The 19,291-nt window shown below is 37.5% G+C and overlaps 1 protein-coding gene across 1 annotated transcript; it reads left to right on the forward strand.

Moving 5' to 3' along the window:
• Positions 1-535: 535 nt before the first annotated feature.
• LOC136804904 (uncharacterized) lies at positions 536-18,197 on the forward strand. Its single transcript, XM_067061416.1, has 22 exons — positions 536-772; positions 959-2,314; positions 2,439-2,471; positions 2,801-2,910; positions 3,171-3,229; positions 3,719-3,894; positions 5,141-5,242; positions 5,638-5,744; positions 6,075-8,264; positions 8,435-8,612; positions 9,210-9,298; positions 9,733-9,801; positions 10,295-10,393; positions 10,684-10,810; positions 11,311-11,460; positions 11,989-12,073; positions 12,489-12,624; positions 12,903-12,952; positions 13,423-13,534; positions 14,154-14,583; positions 14,932-15,047; positions 17,233-18,197. Exons 1-22 carry the CDS (start codon positions 670-672, stop codon positions 18,133-18,135), a joined length of 6,780 nt encoding a protein of 2,259 aa, XP_066917517.1. The 5' UTR covers positions 536-669; the 3' UTR covers positions 18,136-18,197.
• The last annotated feature ends 1,094 nt before the right edge of the window (positions 18,198-19,291 follow it).

A 19,291-nucleotide genomic window follows, 5' to 3' on the forward strand; every position in this document is an offset into this window, starting at 1 on the left:
GTCTTTTTTCTCAGCGACGACTAAACAAAATTGAAAAGAAAATCAAAGTTTTTCGCGTGATTTTTCAAAATCAAAACTTTCGGATTTCTCAACATCAAAATCTTTGCTTAAATCAAGAAAGGTTTGTTTGATTAATCGAGGCATGCTAGACGGTATGCTTCGATTGCCTCAAATCAAAATAAGAGTAGTTACTATGAGAAACTTTTGAATGAATTTTCGAATAAATTAAGCGTAAGATGAGCATGGGAATTAATGAACCTTTGTGTTTAGGTTGTTCTCGTTTTCAAAACACTGTGATTTTATTCAAGCGTGCAAAAGATAGTTTGTTCCAACAAACTCAACATAAAATGTTTGCAAAAAGTCACCTCGGCCAGCTTGCTACAAAATTTGATATAATTTGCTTTATGTCAGCTTGATTTTCATTTTGTTTGCAATATTATAACAGATTTGTTTTAATTTTTTGACATCGGTCATGAGTTTGTTGGTCAGATTTAACTTTTGATGTTTCTATAATCGATCTTTTGATATCATTTACAGATTTTCAGATTCTGATCGAACAATCCTACAAAATACAGATGGCAAGATACATTCTGATGATGGCAACATTTTGTTCCCTGTAAATGGCTTCGTCTTTGCTTCATTTCGACGAAGGATGATAGCATTGAACATATGTCGGCTCACGTAACATTCGCCAACAAAACACTGACCTTAATATGGACGTTTTATCTCTACTTCATCCTCCTTTCCACCATCACACTAAAATTCAATCGAGGTACGTTCCCTTTGCATAGTCTGTTAACATTCCACATAGAAATTTGATAGAAATAGAATTTGGAATTGGAATTAGTGCATCTGAACTGGGCTCTGATAGCCGTTTAACCTTTGAAGGTTTAACAACGCGAAACGAACATGACATATAAGGGTCATATAATAAATTTATCTTTTTTTTATATTTCAGCTTCTCCGATTATTCCAGCGTCCGGGGACTGGACGTGCAATGCAGGACATGCTCTACTCAACCGGACACTAAGGGCTGGTATACATGCTGGCGAATTCAAAGAAGCAGGTCCAACAAAAGACTTAACACATTGTATAAAATTGTGTTGCGAGCAAAAAAAGTGCGATGTTGCTCTACGTGTCACAGGGATTTGCTTTCTGGTCAACTGTCACAACAATTATCTTTGCCAACCTGTTCCCTCGCAAAACGCTCTCCTACTACCCGAAATTTCATACGTAGTCCACAACATCCGCCCGTCCGCCCGCGTGGAACAAGCGGATCAAAGCAGAGACTTGAATACGTTAGCGGGCTTCTTGAAACTTCAACAAGACACAATCGTAGATACTTCTCGAAGATCGACGGATATCGAAAAAAAGCATCAACTCGTTACTTTAGCAACCAAAAATAAACAACATGGTAGCCGAGCTATCAAAAATACTAGTAGAATTGTAACGAACAAAAAGTCTGTACGTCAATTCCATTTAGGATCCTCTACCAAAGATCAGAAGGGAAGAAAGCGTGTAGAAATTTTAAGTTCAACAATCACCAAAACACCTATATCAAAAAATTATGTTAATAAGAAAAAACATGAGTTAATGATTCAAAAATCAACCGTCACACCGAAATCTGACACATGTTATCCTACTACGATTCACAAATCCGTTTCTTTAAAATATGGCCCCGATTCGGGTGATTTTTACGATTACGGAAATATCGGGGTAATGGAAAAATGTGTAGATTTGTGTTGCCAGGATAAAGATTGTGATGTTGCGTTTATGATCGGGAGGACTTGTTATACGACTTCGTGTTATACCATAGAGAAGTGTCGCATGATACCTGCGTCTAAGACTGCTCAATTGAGGTCACAGCTGGCGTACGTTATCAAAAGGAATGATTTAAAGCGGACGAGTAAACTTGTTCAGTCCAAAAAGAACGAGGTTTTATTACGTGAAGAGCTGAGAAAACAATTTTTAGGATTATCGGGGAAACATTCAGAAATCGGGGAAATGTCTTCTAATGTACCGAATAGTTTATTGACTTCGTGTCGCCATGGTGATATTTTACTCGATCACCGATTGGTTGGAGGGACGAAAGCCGGTGTTTACAAATACCGTGGACGAACCCCGGGTTTCCCGGAATGCTTTGCGTTATGTTGTTCAGATACATTTTGTGATGTTGCTTTTCTATTGGATAAGAAATGTTATTCCGTGCAATGCTACAAGAATACGAATTGTGAGAGTCGGCGTATCAAAGCGCGCTCGCTTCATTCGACAATGGCTTATGTTTCCAGGGGCAACGAGGATGATATGAACAAAAGTAAGTGACCTGGCTATGATGGATTCCTTAACTTAGATACTCTAATTTTCGTTATAAAGGCGATTTTTATTTCTGTTTACGGAAATTAGGAGAAATTATTAACCCGGTTTCTGTTTTCTCTTAGAGCGTGCAGATATCCCAGGAGTATCACCAACAGGTAAAAGAATTCATTCATATTTTCTCACGACATCCCCTTTCTCAGTGTTTATAGTAATGGGTCAAGATTTTTATTGCTATTGTTTATGGGATTCTCGAAATCATAGTCCCCTTTCTTGTCATGACGATAGATTTCATTTCATTTTTGTATTACTGGATCTAGAAGAGGTAGAAGAGGGGGATCCACCTGGTCCATAAGACAGATTTTTGTCATCATTAGTCAAGTGAACATGTGTGAAAATTTGATTTAAGTAAAATCTTATTTTGTTGTTACTAAAGAAGATACAAATTAAAGAAAAGTCCTAATTTTTTATTTTCTCTTTTTTGCAGACCAGCAATTCACAGTGACACTAAACGTGACAAACCAAGAATACCAAGATGCTATGAGTGACAGCGAATCATTCGAATTCCTCAACTTCGCTGAAGTATTTCAAAAAATGGTATCTGAATTCTTTCTTTTTTATATTGTGGAGTCTTTAGCAATCTGTTTGATCTTTTTATCTTTCAATATTTGAAAGTAAAATCCTGCACGAAGCAAAAGGTTGTAGACTTTTTAAGAATCAATGAAAACGGTATACCTTAAAATAAACTTTATGAGAACTAAGTCGAAATTCAAATAACCTCTTGTGGTGTCTGGTTTTCCCGGTGCCAGATTGGGTGTCCAGTTTGTTTGATGATATCGGTTATCATTTTTTTACAGATTGGAGATTTGTATGGAGATGTGCAAGGTTTCAAGTTCATCGACGTCATGAGCATCAAGTAAGTTTCGTTGTGATTCTTTTGTCCAAACTTTTTTAGGGCTTGTATGATTTTTGCATATAGTTGAGTTTAATTACTCGACTAGTACCTCTATTATACTCAGTTGAATAGTAAGCGCAGTAAATTTGAACTGGAACGGAAAATCTGATTATTAGAATTAAAAAAAGTACCAAAAAAGGCTTCTCCTTATAAAGGTATTCGAAATGTTAGAAGCTGAAATAAGCTAAAGAACTCTATCATCTATCCATAACTTATAACTTAATTAATTTCTTGGCGTTCGACTTATTGGGTTTACGGTATTTTTGCCTTTTATTCATCAAGCTTTTGATAGCTTGAACGGTGGCGCTCACCCTCTGTATTTGCCTTATTGAGACTAGAAAATGTGTTCAACGACGATTCCAACTCTGCCCCAATTGCGTTTTCTATTTAAATCTGCTCATAGAATATCATGGACATTCCCTTTAACGGAAATCTGTTTTTTTTTTTCAGGCAAGGTGTTCTATTAACGGAATTTACATTAGTAGCAGAAGAATCGGTCAACGGGAAAGTGCTTTTACAACGAATGGTGGATGTGATCAGAAAAGGTGGATTGAAGAATCGAGATGAACCTTCAACTCTTATGTACACTGTTGATGTCCGAGGCTTCAACTTTAAGAATTCAAAAGGTAACATTCGTTGTAGGCTATAGTGCCTAGACACAATGGCTTTTTTCTACGCAGTAGCGTCTATTCGACTTTGCGATTTTTTCGAATGTTAGGAGCCCAGGTTTTCGGGCTCCAAACATTCAATTTTTGACGTTATTTTAAACTTTCAAACCTCCCGGTTTTTAGTGGGGTACTCCCTACAGTCGTTGCTAATTATTCTAATAATTACTTTTTTGTTTTGGTGTCGACTCTCTTTTAAGTCCGTGATCCCTTGCAGTCCGCTTAGCAGATAGGGTATGATATAACGAACCTTCTAATATACCCTTTAAGCAGTTAGGAAGATCTTTCCATTAGTCTGTCTTTTTTCACTATGCCCAGGGGTTACCGTGAAAAGCACAGCTCAAAATCATATATTTACGCTGTGCCGACGAATCGAGATTCTATTCATCGCGCAATCAGCGAAGACAAAAGTAACCATGACGACCATCCAAGATCTTGGATGAGCGTCATAGTCGATATTTTTATTCCCGTCGTTGAAAACACAACTTACAAAAAGTCATCAATGCTTTGTAAAAAGAGTCAGTGATAGAGAATCATAACATAAAGTCTGTCTATCAATTCGATTCAATTAAAGTGACATTTCCATAATTAAAAGTTAAGTAATTACTGTTATACATTTGGGGATCATGTAAAAGATTTCTTTCGAAATAAACTCATTTCAACTACACTTGGAGGTTTCTGGGGAATTCGTAAATAGTAAACTGCATACTGATACAGTCTGCTAGACATTAATATGGTTATATTTGCTCTTCATCTTTGATTTTTTCTACAGTGATTAGATTGACACATGCGCGATAAAATTTATATTATTTGTCTTCAGAGGTTACTATTTTCTTTGAAAACTTAACCTCTGATACTCAGGGTACCCAGGGGTACCTTAAGTAATCGACATCTTTTTTCACCCAATTTCTCTCACTTCCCTAGGGGTTTTGGCCAAAATTCGGATTTTAATTTTCACGAGGACAAATTTTCGCGAAAACGGCCAAAATTCGCAAAAAATCGCGAAAATTAATCCTCATGAAATTTAATCCACTTAAGGTATATATTTAATGAAGTAGAAAAAAGTTATTCTGACCAGCAGGAGAGCCCACCCTTTTTTGTCATCTGATGTAACCTGTACTCAGGCCATTTGCCGTTAAATCTTGTGAACGTTGTTTTTCGTCAGAAATGAAGAGAAAAAACAGCTTGATTTGCTTGTTGTTTTCAGGTCAAAGTTTGGTTTGTCATCCTGAGCACAACTTTAACGTAGATTGGCCATTGGCCGTTTATAAAACCACTGTCAATATTCCATGCCCTCGGAAAGCTAACGGTAAGCCACTATTATTTTAATGTAATTTATCCCCAAACTCTAGCTTCTTTTGCCTATCAAATCATTCCAGCATTTGGATTGGAATTTCAAACTAAAAACAATAGAGCAATTTCATACTTTTATCTGTTTACATGTATTTCTAAGTCTTTCAATGTAACCACAAGAAAATATATCTTTTCTGGTCAGGTCTAAAAGTTCTTGCGTCTCAGATGGATTTCCGTGTCAGTTAAGTATAGAGACTTTTCCTCCTCTAAAATCTGCATAATTCACCGAATTTCAATGTACCAATCTGCTGTGTAAAATCAAGGAACTTGGTAAATCATTTCCTGTCTCAGACGAGAAACCTTGCTTTGACCAAGTGTCTAGTTGATAGTTTTTCTTTTCTATTTCTTCAGGGCTAACATCGAGGTATTGTCACCAACCAGAAGACAAAGAAGCTTCCTGGATAAGACCAAATTTCAGTCGATGCGTTTCTCAAAAATATGAAGACCTTTATAAACAAGTATGTTTTTGAAAATCCTGTCGATGAAAAGTACTTCCGATTGTTTCTAAATAAAGATTATTGATGGACAACGGTAAAATAAATTTCTTTCTATTATGAATATCCATGGGGTTAACGGGTTTACCTTGGGTCAATTTGAACGGATATTTCTCTTACTAAACAAAGGCCAAAAAGAATAGATAACCGAATCCAAACCCATTATACCTAACACTTCTGGGGTATTCCCCAAATTAAAGGTCTTCAAGCGACGATAGACGATTTATAACCCAATTTCTTGCCATTCTATCCCTTTTCTTGCACTTGCTGACAAAGTTCTCTCACGTTCATTAGGCGCAACAATTGAACAATGGTGACAGTGAAACCACTTCAGCCTCCATCATCGATAAACTTTCACAATACACTACGGAAGACACGTATGGAGATGATCCGCCCAAAGAGTTCATGGGCATCAACGGGCTGGGTGGAAAGGCGGAAGAAGAAGCTAAACAACATCCCTCAAAACCACTCGATGAAGTTCCGTTTGCTACTGCTGGGCATAACGGAGGTTTACCGGAAGCTCAATTACGCAAATATTTAGATAAAATGAGCATGTCCGGCCTACTTGGCAAAACCGGTTTCCCCGATATGATGACTTTGTATAAACAGCTCTCAAAAAATAGTATCGGGGAAAACATCGGGAAACTTTCAGACTCTGCAGAATGGAATTCTCCAGTTAATGATCACCACGAGATCAAGAAATTAGAGACGCATAAACAACCTGTCCGTCCAATCAGCTTTCAGTATGATCACGTGACCGAAGAAACATCGAACCGTGATTGGTCGAATGCAAACAATAACGTACCAATCAAAACTGAGCAGTCGTTTTGGTCACCGCAAAAACCGATAAACCCTATAGATACTCACAACGCGAAACCGGCTTCCTCCTTACACTTCGATAAAAACAAACCAAGTTTAACGCCACACAAACATTACCAAAAACCAATTCAAATCAAACATTTAGAATATGTTGCGAATCAAAAATTAAATAAACGGAACAAAAACAATAATAATTTACGCTGGCAGATGTATTATCAACAAATGCAAAAACCAACAACAAATGATAATTTTCGAAGGAATAGTTTTCCACAATACCCTAGCGGTTATGGTTATTTAGGTGACTCACAACAAAATTATATCGATTATTCGCAAATCTTTCCGAACAGTTTGAAACGTAAGCGAAGAAATTCAGAGACCTTTGAAGACTCTAATATCGCTTTAAATAAATTGAAAAAATCTACGAAGCAATATTCACAATCTAGTAGAAAACGGCGTTCGACTATCAGTGATGAAGTCTTTTTACCATCTCTCAAACGGAAACGAGGTATAGATTCACTAGACGATGATGACGATTATATAAACTTGATAGGTACGGCTGAGCTTCAGGAGATGACGAAATCTACAGATGACGGATCCGATCGTAGAGTAATCAACGTCAAAGCTAAGCCACAAGAACTACGTTCAAAAACATTTAACTACAAATTTCTTGACGATGAAGGACATGAGTATAAAACTTCAAAGCGTGATAAGTATCCAACGTTTCGTTTGGCGTTGGTGAAAAACTCGACATCAAACAGTTTCCAGTTTGTTGGAGTGAAATATGCGAACGATTCCACTAACTTAGACCAATTACCCAAGAAAGCGAAAGCCGATGCAAAGAGTAGTGTCCATTTATCACGTGACCCTTCGTTGAAAGCGCATTCGAAAGTGGAAGCAGAAGTGACTGTTCAAAAATGTGAGAAGAAAGGATTGAAAACAATTTGTAAAACAATTAATGTCCCTGATGATAACCCTGATGTTTTGCATTCCAAGCAAGATTCACAAGTAGTAACAGAACATGAAAACCCAGGGCCTACTCTACCCGAATCAACAAGCCCGGGATTGGTTTCGTCGTCAATAGCAACAAATGACATTGAACCAACACATGCTCCGGACAACTTAGTTACCAGACCTCTACCGCCGCCACCTGATTCTGAATTACCGGATGAAAATGAGGGTGATATTGAACCGGAAAATGCGAGGACAACGCTCAAGCCACCAGAACAGGCGAAGTCTCATCACACTGCATCTCAGGAAAATCAACATCAAACAGAAATTCATTCCATCCAGAACATCTTAGTCAAAGAAACATCCCCACAACATAGCGACGAAAAAAACAAAGGGCATTCTACGGAGACCAAAACACAAGCCAAAGTAGAGATGACGAAAGGACATGGACATGATAAACAACAAACTGTTCAAAGTGAGACTCATCACAAAGGTGAATCTCACGAAATTCACAGTCAAGCTTCTATTGAAACAGAGAAAACTGAAAACCAGGGAAAATCTGATCCAAGCAAATCGAATCAAGAGAAGACTGGACACGATATCAAGATCCATAATGAAGTCAACATCAAAACTTCTAAACCACGCCCTCTCATCTCCATAACGGTGCTCAATAAGACAATAGTCAGCCACATAACACACCCTGCTGAAATCGAAAAGGTTTGACCTTTTGGTATTTTTTCTCTTCGATATTTGTATCCCTACAACTTTAAGGCTCATTGGATGCGTTCCTCATTTTGTTAACTCGCATCAGATAATTTTGATTTCAGGATAAGTTCCTTCTTCATTCAAAATACTGAGTAAATCATTTGTCCTCTCTTTCTTTAAAGGTTGAAGTAGAACAAACGCCAACACCGCCGCCCATTACCACCCTTCCCTCCACCACCTCAACCACCCTTCCTTCCGCTACCCCAACCGCCATTACTACCACCCCACCGCCAAAACAGCATGGATTATTCATCTTGGATCGAAAGATACCAGGCAACGAACAAGCTACTATGTTTGGAGGTACAGAGATATTTTCGACATGAGTTTCTGAGAATATAAAAGCTATCTCCTACATTAAAGGAAAAAAATTTACAGAAAGAAAATTTGGCGGATTTGGCTATTTATTCCCTTAAATGTGTGCTTTAAAACAAGTTTTGTTTTTTTAATGGCGTTTTTTGAACAAAAATGTCCTTCGTTCGCCAAATATAATTCCAGCCAAGTTTAATTTTTCATGTTAACCGCCAAATTAGATTCCCGCCAAAATTTCTTCCTTTAATGTATTTCATTCAACATTGATGTCGTTCACTAATATTGATTTGCCTATTTGCATATTTGTGGTTTTCCATGATCAATATGATTTAACGCTTAAATTCAGAAGTTGGTCTGAGCCTCTAAATCAGGTCAGATTTGGCAAAATACATCCAATGTTGTTCAGTCTATCCACAATTTCTAACAGCGAATTCAAAATCTTTATCACTCAGAAATAGAGAAGAAGCAAAGACACATAACTAGGATCCTATGGACTATCTGTGTACTACTTTATGTGAAAGATTAGAATTTTTTATCTTGTGGAGAGATAAAAAACAGAGATTACATCAACTTGTTTCCTTTTCATAGGTGACATCATGCTTGCAGTGGATATTACTGAAGAAATGGTAACGCATGCACAGAAGAGAAGTGAACCTGCGCAAATTCAAGAAGTTGAGGTAACAATCCATGAAAAATGGATCGAATATGTAATATTTTCGTAGCAGCGCAATAGCTTTCGAAAAAAGGTTCCCAATGTTCCCCTTCCCTTCCTTGATAATTACCTCAGATAGGAAAATTTAGTCGGTTTATACTTATCGCCAAATAAAATTAAATTCAGGGAAAACTTCGCCATTTTTATAAAAAAATATATTTCACAACTCGATTAAAGTTTACCAAAAAGGTTTTTCGCCGGGGAAAACTTCACTTGCCTAAAAAAATTGCCCTAACTAATTTTCCCTTTAAGGTATCAGAAGTTATTAGAATATTGTTCATGGAATATTGTTTACCTCGCTATTTATAAGCACCACGAGATCCCCATGACCACCCATTCCCATAGTTAACTCCTCAAGCGAAACTGATTCCCTTTTTCTCTTGCAATCTGTATTCATAGGAGTTCTTGCAAGCTTCCAGTTCAGTTTTGGATGATCTCAATATTCATGAATGGAAAAACGCTGTCAAGGTAAGGGTCACATATTTGTATCAGCAATCCAAAAAATATCGGCAATCTGATTGGTTAAAAAGAGTACAATGTATCTTGTATTTTACATATAAAAGTATAAATTGACGAAAAGATGTTGTTGCATTGCACCGGTAGCAGCAATTCTTGATATGCACCATTGCAATGTCTTCCATTCCACCCAATAGCTGATTGGTTGAAAGTGACGTATTGACTGTTTTTACGTCACTTCCAACCTATGAGCTATTGGTTCTGTGACGTAATGTCAGGAGACATTGCAGTGGTGCATATCATGAATAGACAATAGACCTGTCTTTTTCCAACATAAAAGTGCATTTTTGGGTCACTGATAAACCAGTTATCAGACGCAATGCAAATTTCACCAAAATTATAAATCACTTTTATTGATATGTTTTTCAATAAAGGTCGATCATCTTTCATCTTTTTGTGGGCTGTTATATATTATATAATTTTGACCTGTTTTCTTCAATTTCAGCATTTCAATCATCTTCGCAACGAGGTGGAGAATGGGGACGACTTGAGCGAAAATGAAAGCACTGATCGAACGGATTGGAAGATTCTTCATCGTCAAAAGGTTTGAAATCAATTTCAATTGTCAGTTAACGATATACCTTATCAGCTCTTACACTGACCCCTATTGGTGTATTTAACCTCTAATTTTGTCATATATTGATTGGGTAGAAGTTACCATAGAAAAAATTTAGGAAACGTTCCTTTTTGCCCTCTTTATACCAATTGCTTCCAATAAAAAATAGCTTGAAATATAAGTCAATCCTCCTGTAACAGCCCAGATTTCTTAGTTAAGCATCTCTATCGTTGTGTGTTTGTAGCTTGGAATTACTCCTCTTTGAATTTTATTTCTAGAGTTTGGAAAAAGAAGATTTGCTGTTAGGTTACGTTTCGACCATTTCAACTTTTGGCATCACTGTATCAAAGAAATTATCTCAATATGATGCAAAGTACAAGAAAGCAATCATCACCAAAAATATTAGTAAGATTTCCCGGCTGGCATACAACGTTGTTTCAACTTTTGTCTAATGTCTACAATGTCAATATAACGTTAAATGAACGTTAAAACAACGTTCAGATACTTCAGATATTGGTCATTTAAAGTAATGGAGATGACGCGTTCTTTAGAAAAAGTAACAAAATCGTTGTATGACAGGTTAACGACCAACCAAATCAAGAAAGAGCTTGTAAAAACTCCAGCTTGTCCCTTGATTTTGCATCTAAATCTTATTATTTTTCATGTGAAATTTTACAATCCATGGACATCACAGACCTTAGCTTCGATCTTCAGCGACCAAGAATTCTCTCAGAGTTAGAGTATTCAAATGGTGGAAAGTCTTTTGTCATACTTCCCCAGCTGAGAGAACCACAAATTTAGCCCATATTAAAGACTGATTCGGAATTAGAAGTTTAAAATGAAAGATTGGTTGTATTTTTACGTTTCACTGCTGTACCTTCTTATGGATTTGTTTTATTCTATAGTGATGCACTTGCAGATTCTGTCAGTTGACGGTCTCGAATACAAGAAGAATGTCGAATTCCCCCAATATAAAGAAGATGTTCGGCTTTCCAGTTGGAATTGCGCTGTCGAGAAAGTCGCTTTCCCAACGGAAAACTTCAAAGATAAACTAGGTACTGTTTTTGATTGTTTGATTAAGTCCTTTTTTCTATCTAGGTCTTTAGAATATTAGAACTCCTTGGTTTCTTATTGAATCGAATGACAATACATTTTAGATTGAGTCGATGTTTCATTTCTATGTAGATAGCATATTACCTTATTATATGAAAATAAATATGGAAGTACCACGAATTGAAAATTTTCGTGTTAATAAAAACCACCTTGATTAAAACCAGCCGTGGTTTCATTGAAAAAGCAAATAAAATTCGTGTTATTTTTTTGCGTGTTAATTTCAAGGGCGTTAAATACTTCCATATTTATTTTCATGTAATAAGGTATTCCAGGAATTTGAGGCAGTTTTTCAATTATTTAATGGGGTCCACAGCCAGCCGACTCAGCTATCAATGAACTAAATGGAACACTGGAGGGAGTTGAAATTTGGAGCAGTAATTTTTTGGATGTGCGTTGAATCCCTAGAATAAATACTTGCCTATCGTTCACTAACTGAAAATAAAAACTTCATAATCTGCCTTTGCTTTTAGATCCATCGGAAACGGTCCACATGACTTTCTTTCGCTTCAAAACGATCGGCGAAATACAACGATCGTGCGCTGAGAAAGAAGACTGGTAAGGAATGTGTTTTATTTATCAATCACCTGTGAACTTATCCCTTGTTATTCCTTTGCAAAAAAGTTAACAGAAGAATCTTTGACGTAATGAATAGAATCTTTTCGTTTGACCGCTAACGAAGAAGAAACTTATATTCCTCATCCAGTGGAGTGGATTACCATCTTGCTGGAGTTTTATCCCTGACAGATATCAGTAGTATATAAGGTTACTTTACTTTTGTGGAAAGGGGGTCGAATGACCAGAGTGTAGATACTCGGGGAATGTCTTTTAAACTTGGGATTAATCGTAAACTTTTATAGCACTCTTGTAAATGAAGGAAAATATTTTCGAAAAAAATCTTTATTTTGGTTGACTTTCTTCTCATAGTTTAATGAGCAAAAACGAATACATAACCTCTTTTTTCTCATTTCAGCGATGAGGAAGAACCAGAGAATATCATTGATGAAAATCCCATCAAAGTCGATTCACAACTCCTTACTGTGCATGTCGAACCTGAATTCTCTAAACCAATCAAAACTCCCGTTATCTTCACCTTCGCTAATGATGACGTAATCTTATCTTAGTTTATTTGTGCTGAAACAAGATCGTTGTTTGAACAGAATGAATCTTTTTTGAATGAAGATTTTTTTAATTGCAAAGTAACAGGCCCGGCGGAACAACCGTTAAAGTGGAGAGGCTGAAGTCTCCCCCAGTCTCCTCGCTTCCGCCGGGCCTGTAATATTACATCACATCAACTTCAGGTTGACGTTACGTAAGAACCCAATGCAAATTAAAAAATTTGGGATCTTTTAGATGATATTTAAATTGTTTTAATATGTTTTTGTAGATGACGAGAGCGAACCTACCTCATGATTGTGCTTATTGGAATGCAACCGAGTAAGTTCTTTTCACTTTAATACCTCCACCAAAATCTCAATTTTTCCCACTCTTTTCCCATCATCTTTCAGACTAGAATTTAAGCCCGCATGGGGAAAATTTGATGCAAAATAAACATGTAATATGCTTCTTTTAATGACTACAGACCGTCAACTTGTAAAAATACAAGTTTTTAATAAGAAACACTACATATAATAACACAAGGCTTTGAGGCTCAAAACATTAAGAATAAGTTAATAACATTTTAACGGGACTCTAATACACCAAATTTCTTAGGAAATCACACGAAAATACTCACAAAATGGTGAAAATAAGAACATTTCAAGAATTTTTAGACTTAAAACGCAAAAAGTTAAGAACATCTGCAGTCTTGAAAGACTTTCGTATGTTCTTATAAAAAAACGTGAATTGTTGTTTCTTGTATAAGTGTTCAGCCACTTACCTTTTTTCATTTAATCTTCTTCCGACAGAAATGAATGGAAAGATGATGGTTGTCGAATTGTTTCAAGAAATGCCTCAGTGACCACTTGTCAATGCGAACATTTATCCATCGTCAGTGTCCTCGTCAACACCGCTGGGGTGGTATGTCTATATGTTTAAGTTTATCGGTCCAATGATAAGCATATTGTGAGTTTATCTTGGCTTAGATTAGCATTGCCAACCGTAAATCTCGTGATCAAAGCCACGATAAACTTCCAATATATATGTCTCTTTTCGTTTGCTATAAATTATGCTCATTGTGTACTATCTATTGTGCACCATCACTCTGATGAAAGAGTATTAGGAGTATGCCAGGTATTGCGTGTGGTGTGGTGTGGTAACGATACTAATAGATTCAACACCTGCGAAGATGTATGTCCTCCCGTGTAGTTCGAGTATCATCGTCTATACAATAATAACTCTGTCGTCTCGCGACTGTGGTGTTAACAGTGTCTGGTAAACGTGGTAATTTCCCTAACCTAGGGTAGGTATCTATCCAGGGATAGGGCCCTTTCCGGATGATTCGAAGGGTTCACTTCTCCTCTTCTCTCGTGTACTATCTGCTTTGTACATCTAAGACCATTATGGGGAAGTTAAGTGTGTCTTGTTTCGACAAAATTCTAAAATTGTAGTCAGGTACATGAGGAGTCATTTGAAATGATGTCAGAAAATAAGAGTCAGGAGACAAAAGGTTATTACTTGCCATCTTTCCTTTTTTTAGCCCATGTCCCCTCCAAAGACGGGAGCTCCTCCGCAGATAGACTACGACAAAAATGATGGAGAGCCAAACATCCATGCGGGTGGAGCTTCGGTAAATGTTGAAGAGCCGAAAGGAGGAGAGCCTTCAACGACTATTTCGACAACAGATAGTGTTGTGACAACAGTCGGTACGACACTAGCTGTAATGGAAACGACTCTTCCTCCGACAACCACGACAACGACTACGACAGCTTCCGATCCGTCAGCCGGCAAATCACATCAATCAGAAACAAAGACGACAAAGAAAAAGGAAAATTCGTTACCCTGGTGGTGGTGGTTGGTCTTGTTGTTGTTGCTCTTATTGCTATTGTTGTTGTGTTGTTGTCTGATTTGTTGTTGTTATTGTAGGAAGAAGAAGAAAGATGACGACATACAGTCTGAAGAAGCCACCGGTAAGTCATTCTTTTCAAGTCTGAATCATAATCGAACACTTCTTCTTCGTGAAAATACTTTCATTTATTCTTTTACTTGCCTGTTTAGTTGACATGTACTCTTCTCACCCAGCGATATTCTCCTCTATCCTCTAGGTAGGGGGTTGGTAATGGATTGTTTGTTGGTGTTATATTCCTAAGTTCATTGCTGAGAGATTCTTGTGAAATTTATCATGGCTTCTAATAGCTATTTGAAAACAATATAGCTCTGCTTCGTTTATAGAACTTATCGTGTGGATATTCTCCCGCCGTGACCGTAGAAAAAAAATAAATCAAATAATTTTCCCTTCTCGTATCTTTTATCTATAGAACCAATCAGTACAGCAACAGGAGCAGACAGCCATAATCTAGTGGATAAAAGTAAACCAGAAACGAATGACATCCCCCATCACGGCTTGGTCACCCCTGGAACCACGTCACTTTCGGTTTGTATATTTCATTATCTTGCTGAAATATTCTCAAAAAAAGTGAAATTACGATACAGTGTTCGATAAGAACAATCTCTCTTACTTTACATGGGGCTCCCCCAGGGGCTGGCGTGACGCGTGAATGACCCTTTTTTCTGTCGTGAATACGTGAATTGGACTTTTTCAACTCGTGAATACGTGAATTGAGATATCTGCGTGAACGTGAAAATAAGATTTTACCAGCGTGAATTCGTGAATCGAGATTTTGAGCGTGAACGTGAAAAGCAAATTATTGTCTAAAACAAAACTGAATAAACCTAAATATGTAAAGTTTTCTTGCTCGCTTGGCTTGCATAATCCTTGATATCATATTGACCTATTGCCATTGTAAAGTTATTCAAAATAATCAAAAATTGAAACAAAAACAAATATTTTTTCCTTATTTTTTCTAAGGGCGTATTTTGTGATGCAAATATTGCATCCAGCGAGAGTGTTTTGAGCCAAAACAAAAAAGTCTAAATGAGAAAATTTTCTTCGTCGGCGATAATGATCACAGGAAAAAATCTTTAAATCCCAGGTCTGGGAAATGGCCATTTTTGGGGTGGGATTTATTTTAGCCCTGAGATTTTTTAAAGATTACATATTTCGATTAAATTTCGGGGGTGATTTTGGCCATTTTACAACCCTGGGAAAATTTTTATGAACACTTTCCCACCCCGAAAATGGGCATTTCCCAGGCCTGGGATTTCTTGGGGTGTAAAATGGTCATTTTTGGAGTAGGATTTATTTTTCAAAAATTCAGCGATTTGAAAACCCACCCTGAAAATGGGCATTTCCCAGGCCTGGGATTCCTCGGGGTGTAAAATGGTCATTTTCGGGGTAGGATTTATTTTTCAAAAAATCAGAGATTTGAAAACCCACCCCGAAAATGGGCATTTCCCAGGCCTGGAATTTCTCGGGGTGTAAAATTGCCATTTTCGGGGTGAAAATAAATATTTGAAAAGCCACCCCATTTTCGGGGTGGGTTTTCAAATCTATGATTTTTGAGATTTTTGAAAAATGAATCCCACCCCGAAAATGACCATTTTACATCCCGAAAAAACTTTGAATTACGTTTAATAAAATGTTAAATGTATTTGATCGTTTCGAATGGTCCTCTTTCTGTAATCGCTTATATTGTTACTAAATGCAGTACACAAAATGATACCGCATGAACTTGGAGACAGTGAAGGATATTTGATTCTTCGATAATTTACAAAAGTAGGTAGATAGTTCTAAAAAATTTTATATGATTGCATCATCGAACATTCAGAAAAAAACTCTTGTGACGCCGTACCGTGTAAGGCAGGTACGTCACTCGCCGTACCAGATTTGTACCAGTAATGGTCAGTGTTGAAAATAATCGAAGATTCTGAATGAATTGTTTTACCAAAGAAGGCATATTATGGTAACAATAGTGTGTTAAGGCCATTTTCTCAGCAATGAAAGAAAGTTGTCAAAAAATTTTCGCGCTCGCTCCGCTCGCTTTTTTCCTTTCCACAGCTTTTCTTCAATGAGACAGGGGGTCAAACTTGGGAATTTGCGTCCTCTGGTTGTACCACCTCTTTGAAGCTCGCGACTTTCCAGACCATGAATTTCGGCCAAACCTCGATTTAAATTTATTTTTAAAATGAAATATATTTAGGGCCTGCGACGTAGAAAATTCGGGGGGGGGGGACCTTAAAGCTAAGGCTTAACTTTGCACTTACCTCCCTTAAAAAGCAAATTCAGGCAGGGTTTATACCACCGTACGCCAGAGAGGTAGTTTTTTGTAACTTTGGCGTGATAGACGTGATAGACAGACCTTAAACATTGCCCTATGAAAGCTCCAATAATTGTAAGAGGTCTTAAAAGGTCGACGCTGTCGAGAATAAGGTTAAAAAGCTGCAGAAAACTTTATGTTGGCTATAAAAAGGTCAAATTTAGCCCAATAAGGTCACAATCGTTTAACAAAAGAATTAAAAGCAAAATCAGGGCGTGAACGTGAAAATGGTTTTTTTCGCGCTTGAATACGTGAATTGGCAAAAAATTTTGCGTGAATACGTGAATTGAGGGTCGACTGGGGGCCTCTTACATTAGTTCTTGTGTAATTCTTTTCTCAATTCGGCATTGTGATCTAAACATATCGAAGCATACCACTAACTTTACTTCTTTGTTTTTACAGACATCACCAGAGCCGAGCGACGCTCCTGGTTGGCGAAAGCTCCGAAGCCATGCTCACCATCCCAGAGAATTATTAATGAAAGAGAAAGCGTTATTATTCAAAGACTACATTCAACCTTACAACTTCACCAGTTCCAATGCAAGACCACCTGACACCAGCCGGGAATCGATTTTCGGTTCGACCATCGTTCCGTCAACCGTCAACCCTGAATCACAAAATATTGTAACACCGGAAAAAATATCACCACGATTGATACAGAAACGTCAATACGAGCCTTTATCACAGCAACAACAACCAAATCAAATAATCCCTAAAAATATTCCTAAAACAATGTCGGCTTTACCGGCGTCTTTACTAACGGACGACGGGTCCACTGATTCGTCACCGGAAACAATACACCGGGAGCCTACTAAACCGTTATTTCATAAACCTTATAACCCAGACAATATAGACAGGCAAGTCATGCCAAATAATCTGACTCAAGCAAGTTCAATGGAATGGGATCCTTTTATAGACAATAAGAACCCTCAGCGGAGGGGAAATAAAGGTATTCCTCGTAGGAGGAAGATAGTCTCTCCTATAGACGAGGGGGACGAAGAAGAGCAAAAGCCGGCCACCAGTATGGAGGTTCACGCAGGCTCAATGCAACCTGAATCTCCAGACTATTCAGAGACATCGTCGTATGTTGATAGTGCTCCAAGTTCTTACAAAACTCGCAGCTCGCCTACCTCCACCATTCGTTCAGGTGATGAATACTCAACTACTTCTGATGGCACTTCTTCAACTGGCTCTACAACGTCTTATACAGGATCGAGGACGTCAACGGAACCAGGTGGATGGACTCCGAGAATACAGGAAGATACTGATGAGGACTTGACTAAACGGCGCGGGCTTAGGAAATAGTCTCTTATATAAAAATCTCTATAATTGTACAGTTTTATTCCTAGACTAGCAAACTAGTCTGTTAATTAATCATGTCAGAGGGCGGGAACATAAAGGCGGCGGGCGTTTGCTAAAATAGGAGCTGCGTAGGAGAACGAGCAAAAGTTGGTGAGAGGCTGCTGATTAACAGCTTTCAGCCCTTGCCGCCGACAAAATTTCTTCCTACGCTTACCTAACTCCTACGCTCACTTTTCCTGCTTGTCACCGTTCCAGCCCGACTGGCGTGCCAGTCTATTTTATTCCCAATTCTTTTAAGTAACTTCAGCGTGGGACAGCCCGACACAAAGGCCAGACTCGTATTCGTATTCACAGCTTTGTTCACAATATTTCGATTTTTACTAATACCTTGAGTGTATTAATTTTGGTGTGTACAGCGGTTTGCCAAATGCGATTTTTAATGCGTATTTTATTTGGCAGATGGCAGAATTTATAAAATTTAGTGGGGTTTAGTTTGGTGGGTGGGGAAGTTTTAGGCACTTGTAAATGAAAAATTACTTAGTATTTTAAGATTTTTTACCTTAAAATGCTGACTTTCGATAGTATTTCTATCCTAAAAAGGTCTAAATTTGGTGGGTATTTAATTGGGCGGACGGTCATTTTTAAAAAATTTTGACGGAAAAACCGCCAAATCTGCAAAAACTGATACACCTAATACTTAAAGTAGCACTCATATGCAATAATACATTAAACCCTTAAACCAGTTTGTGATAGGGCGTTTCATGAAAGCCACTTGGTCTAGAAGATAAAAAGAAAGAATCGGGAAAGACACACGGTAGATTTATGAAAATTTGTAAATATTTTGTTAACTAATCAATAACAAAGCTTCCAAAGTATTTTTTTATCCGTAATTCTTCATCTTTGGGGGTTATTCTTCAACGATTGCTAAAAACAAATAAAATCCTGACTTTGTTGATAAAATCAATTAAAAAAATCTCGAACATTAACCTTGAAAATAAAACTTGGATGCTAAGAGACTCTACCCTTCTTTCGAAAATTCCTAGCATCTAATGGAATTGTTGCGTCTTGATCCTCCGTCCAATACATATACACTCTTTTGTTCAGAGCAGTACTCATGAGACGCTCAAAGAAGAGAAAAACATTGACGATAAGCCTTCGA

The sequence above is a fragment of the Clytia hemisphaerica genome, unplaced genomic scaffold, assembly GCF_902728285.1.
Source record: "Clytia hemisphaerica strain Z4C2 unplaced genomic scaffold, Clytia hemisphaerica genome assembly, whole genome shotgun sequence".
In the NCBI taxonomy this organism is placed as follows: Eukaryota; Metazoa; Cnidaria; class Hydrozoa; order Leptothecata; family Clytiidae; genus Clytia; species Clytia hemisphaerica.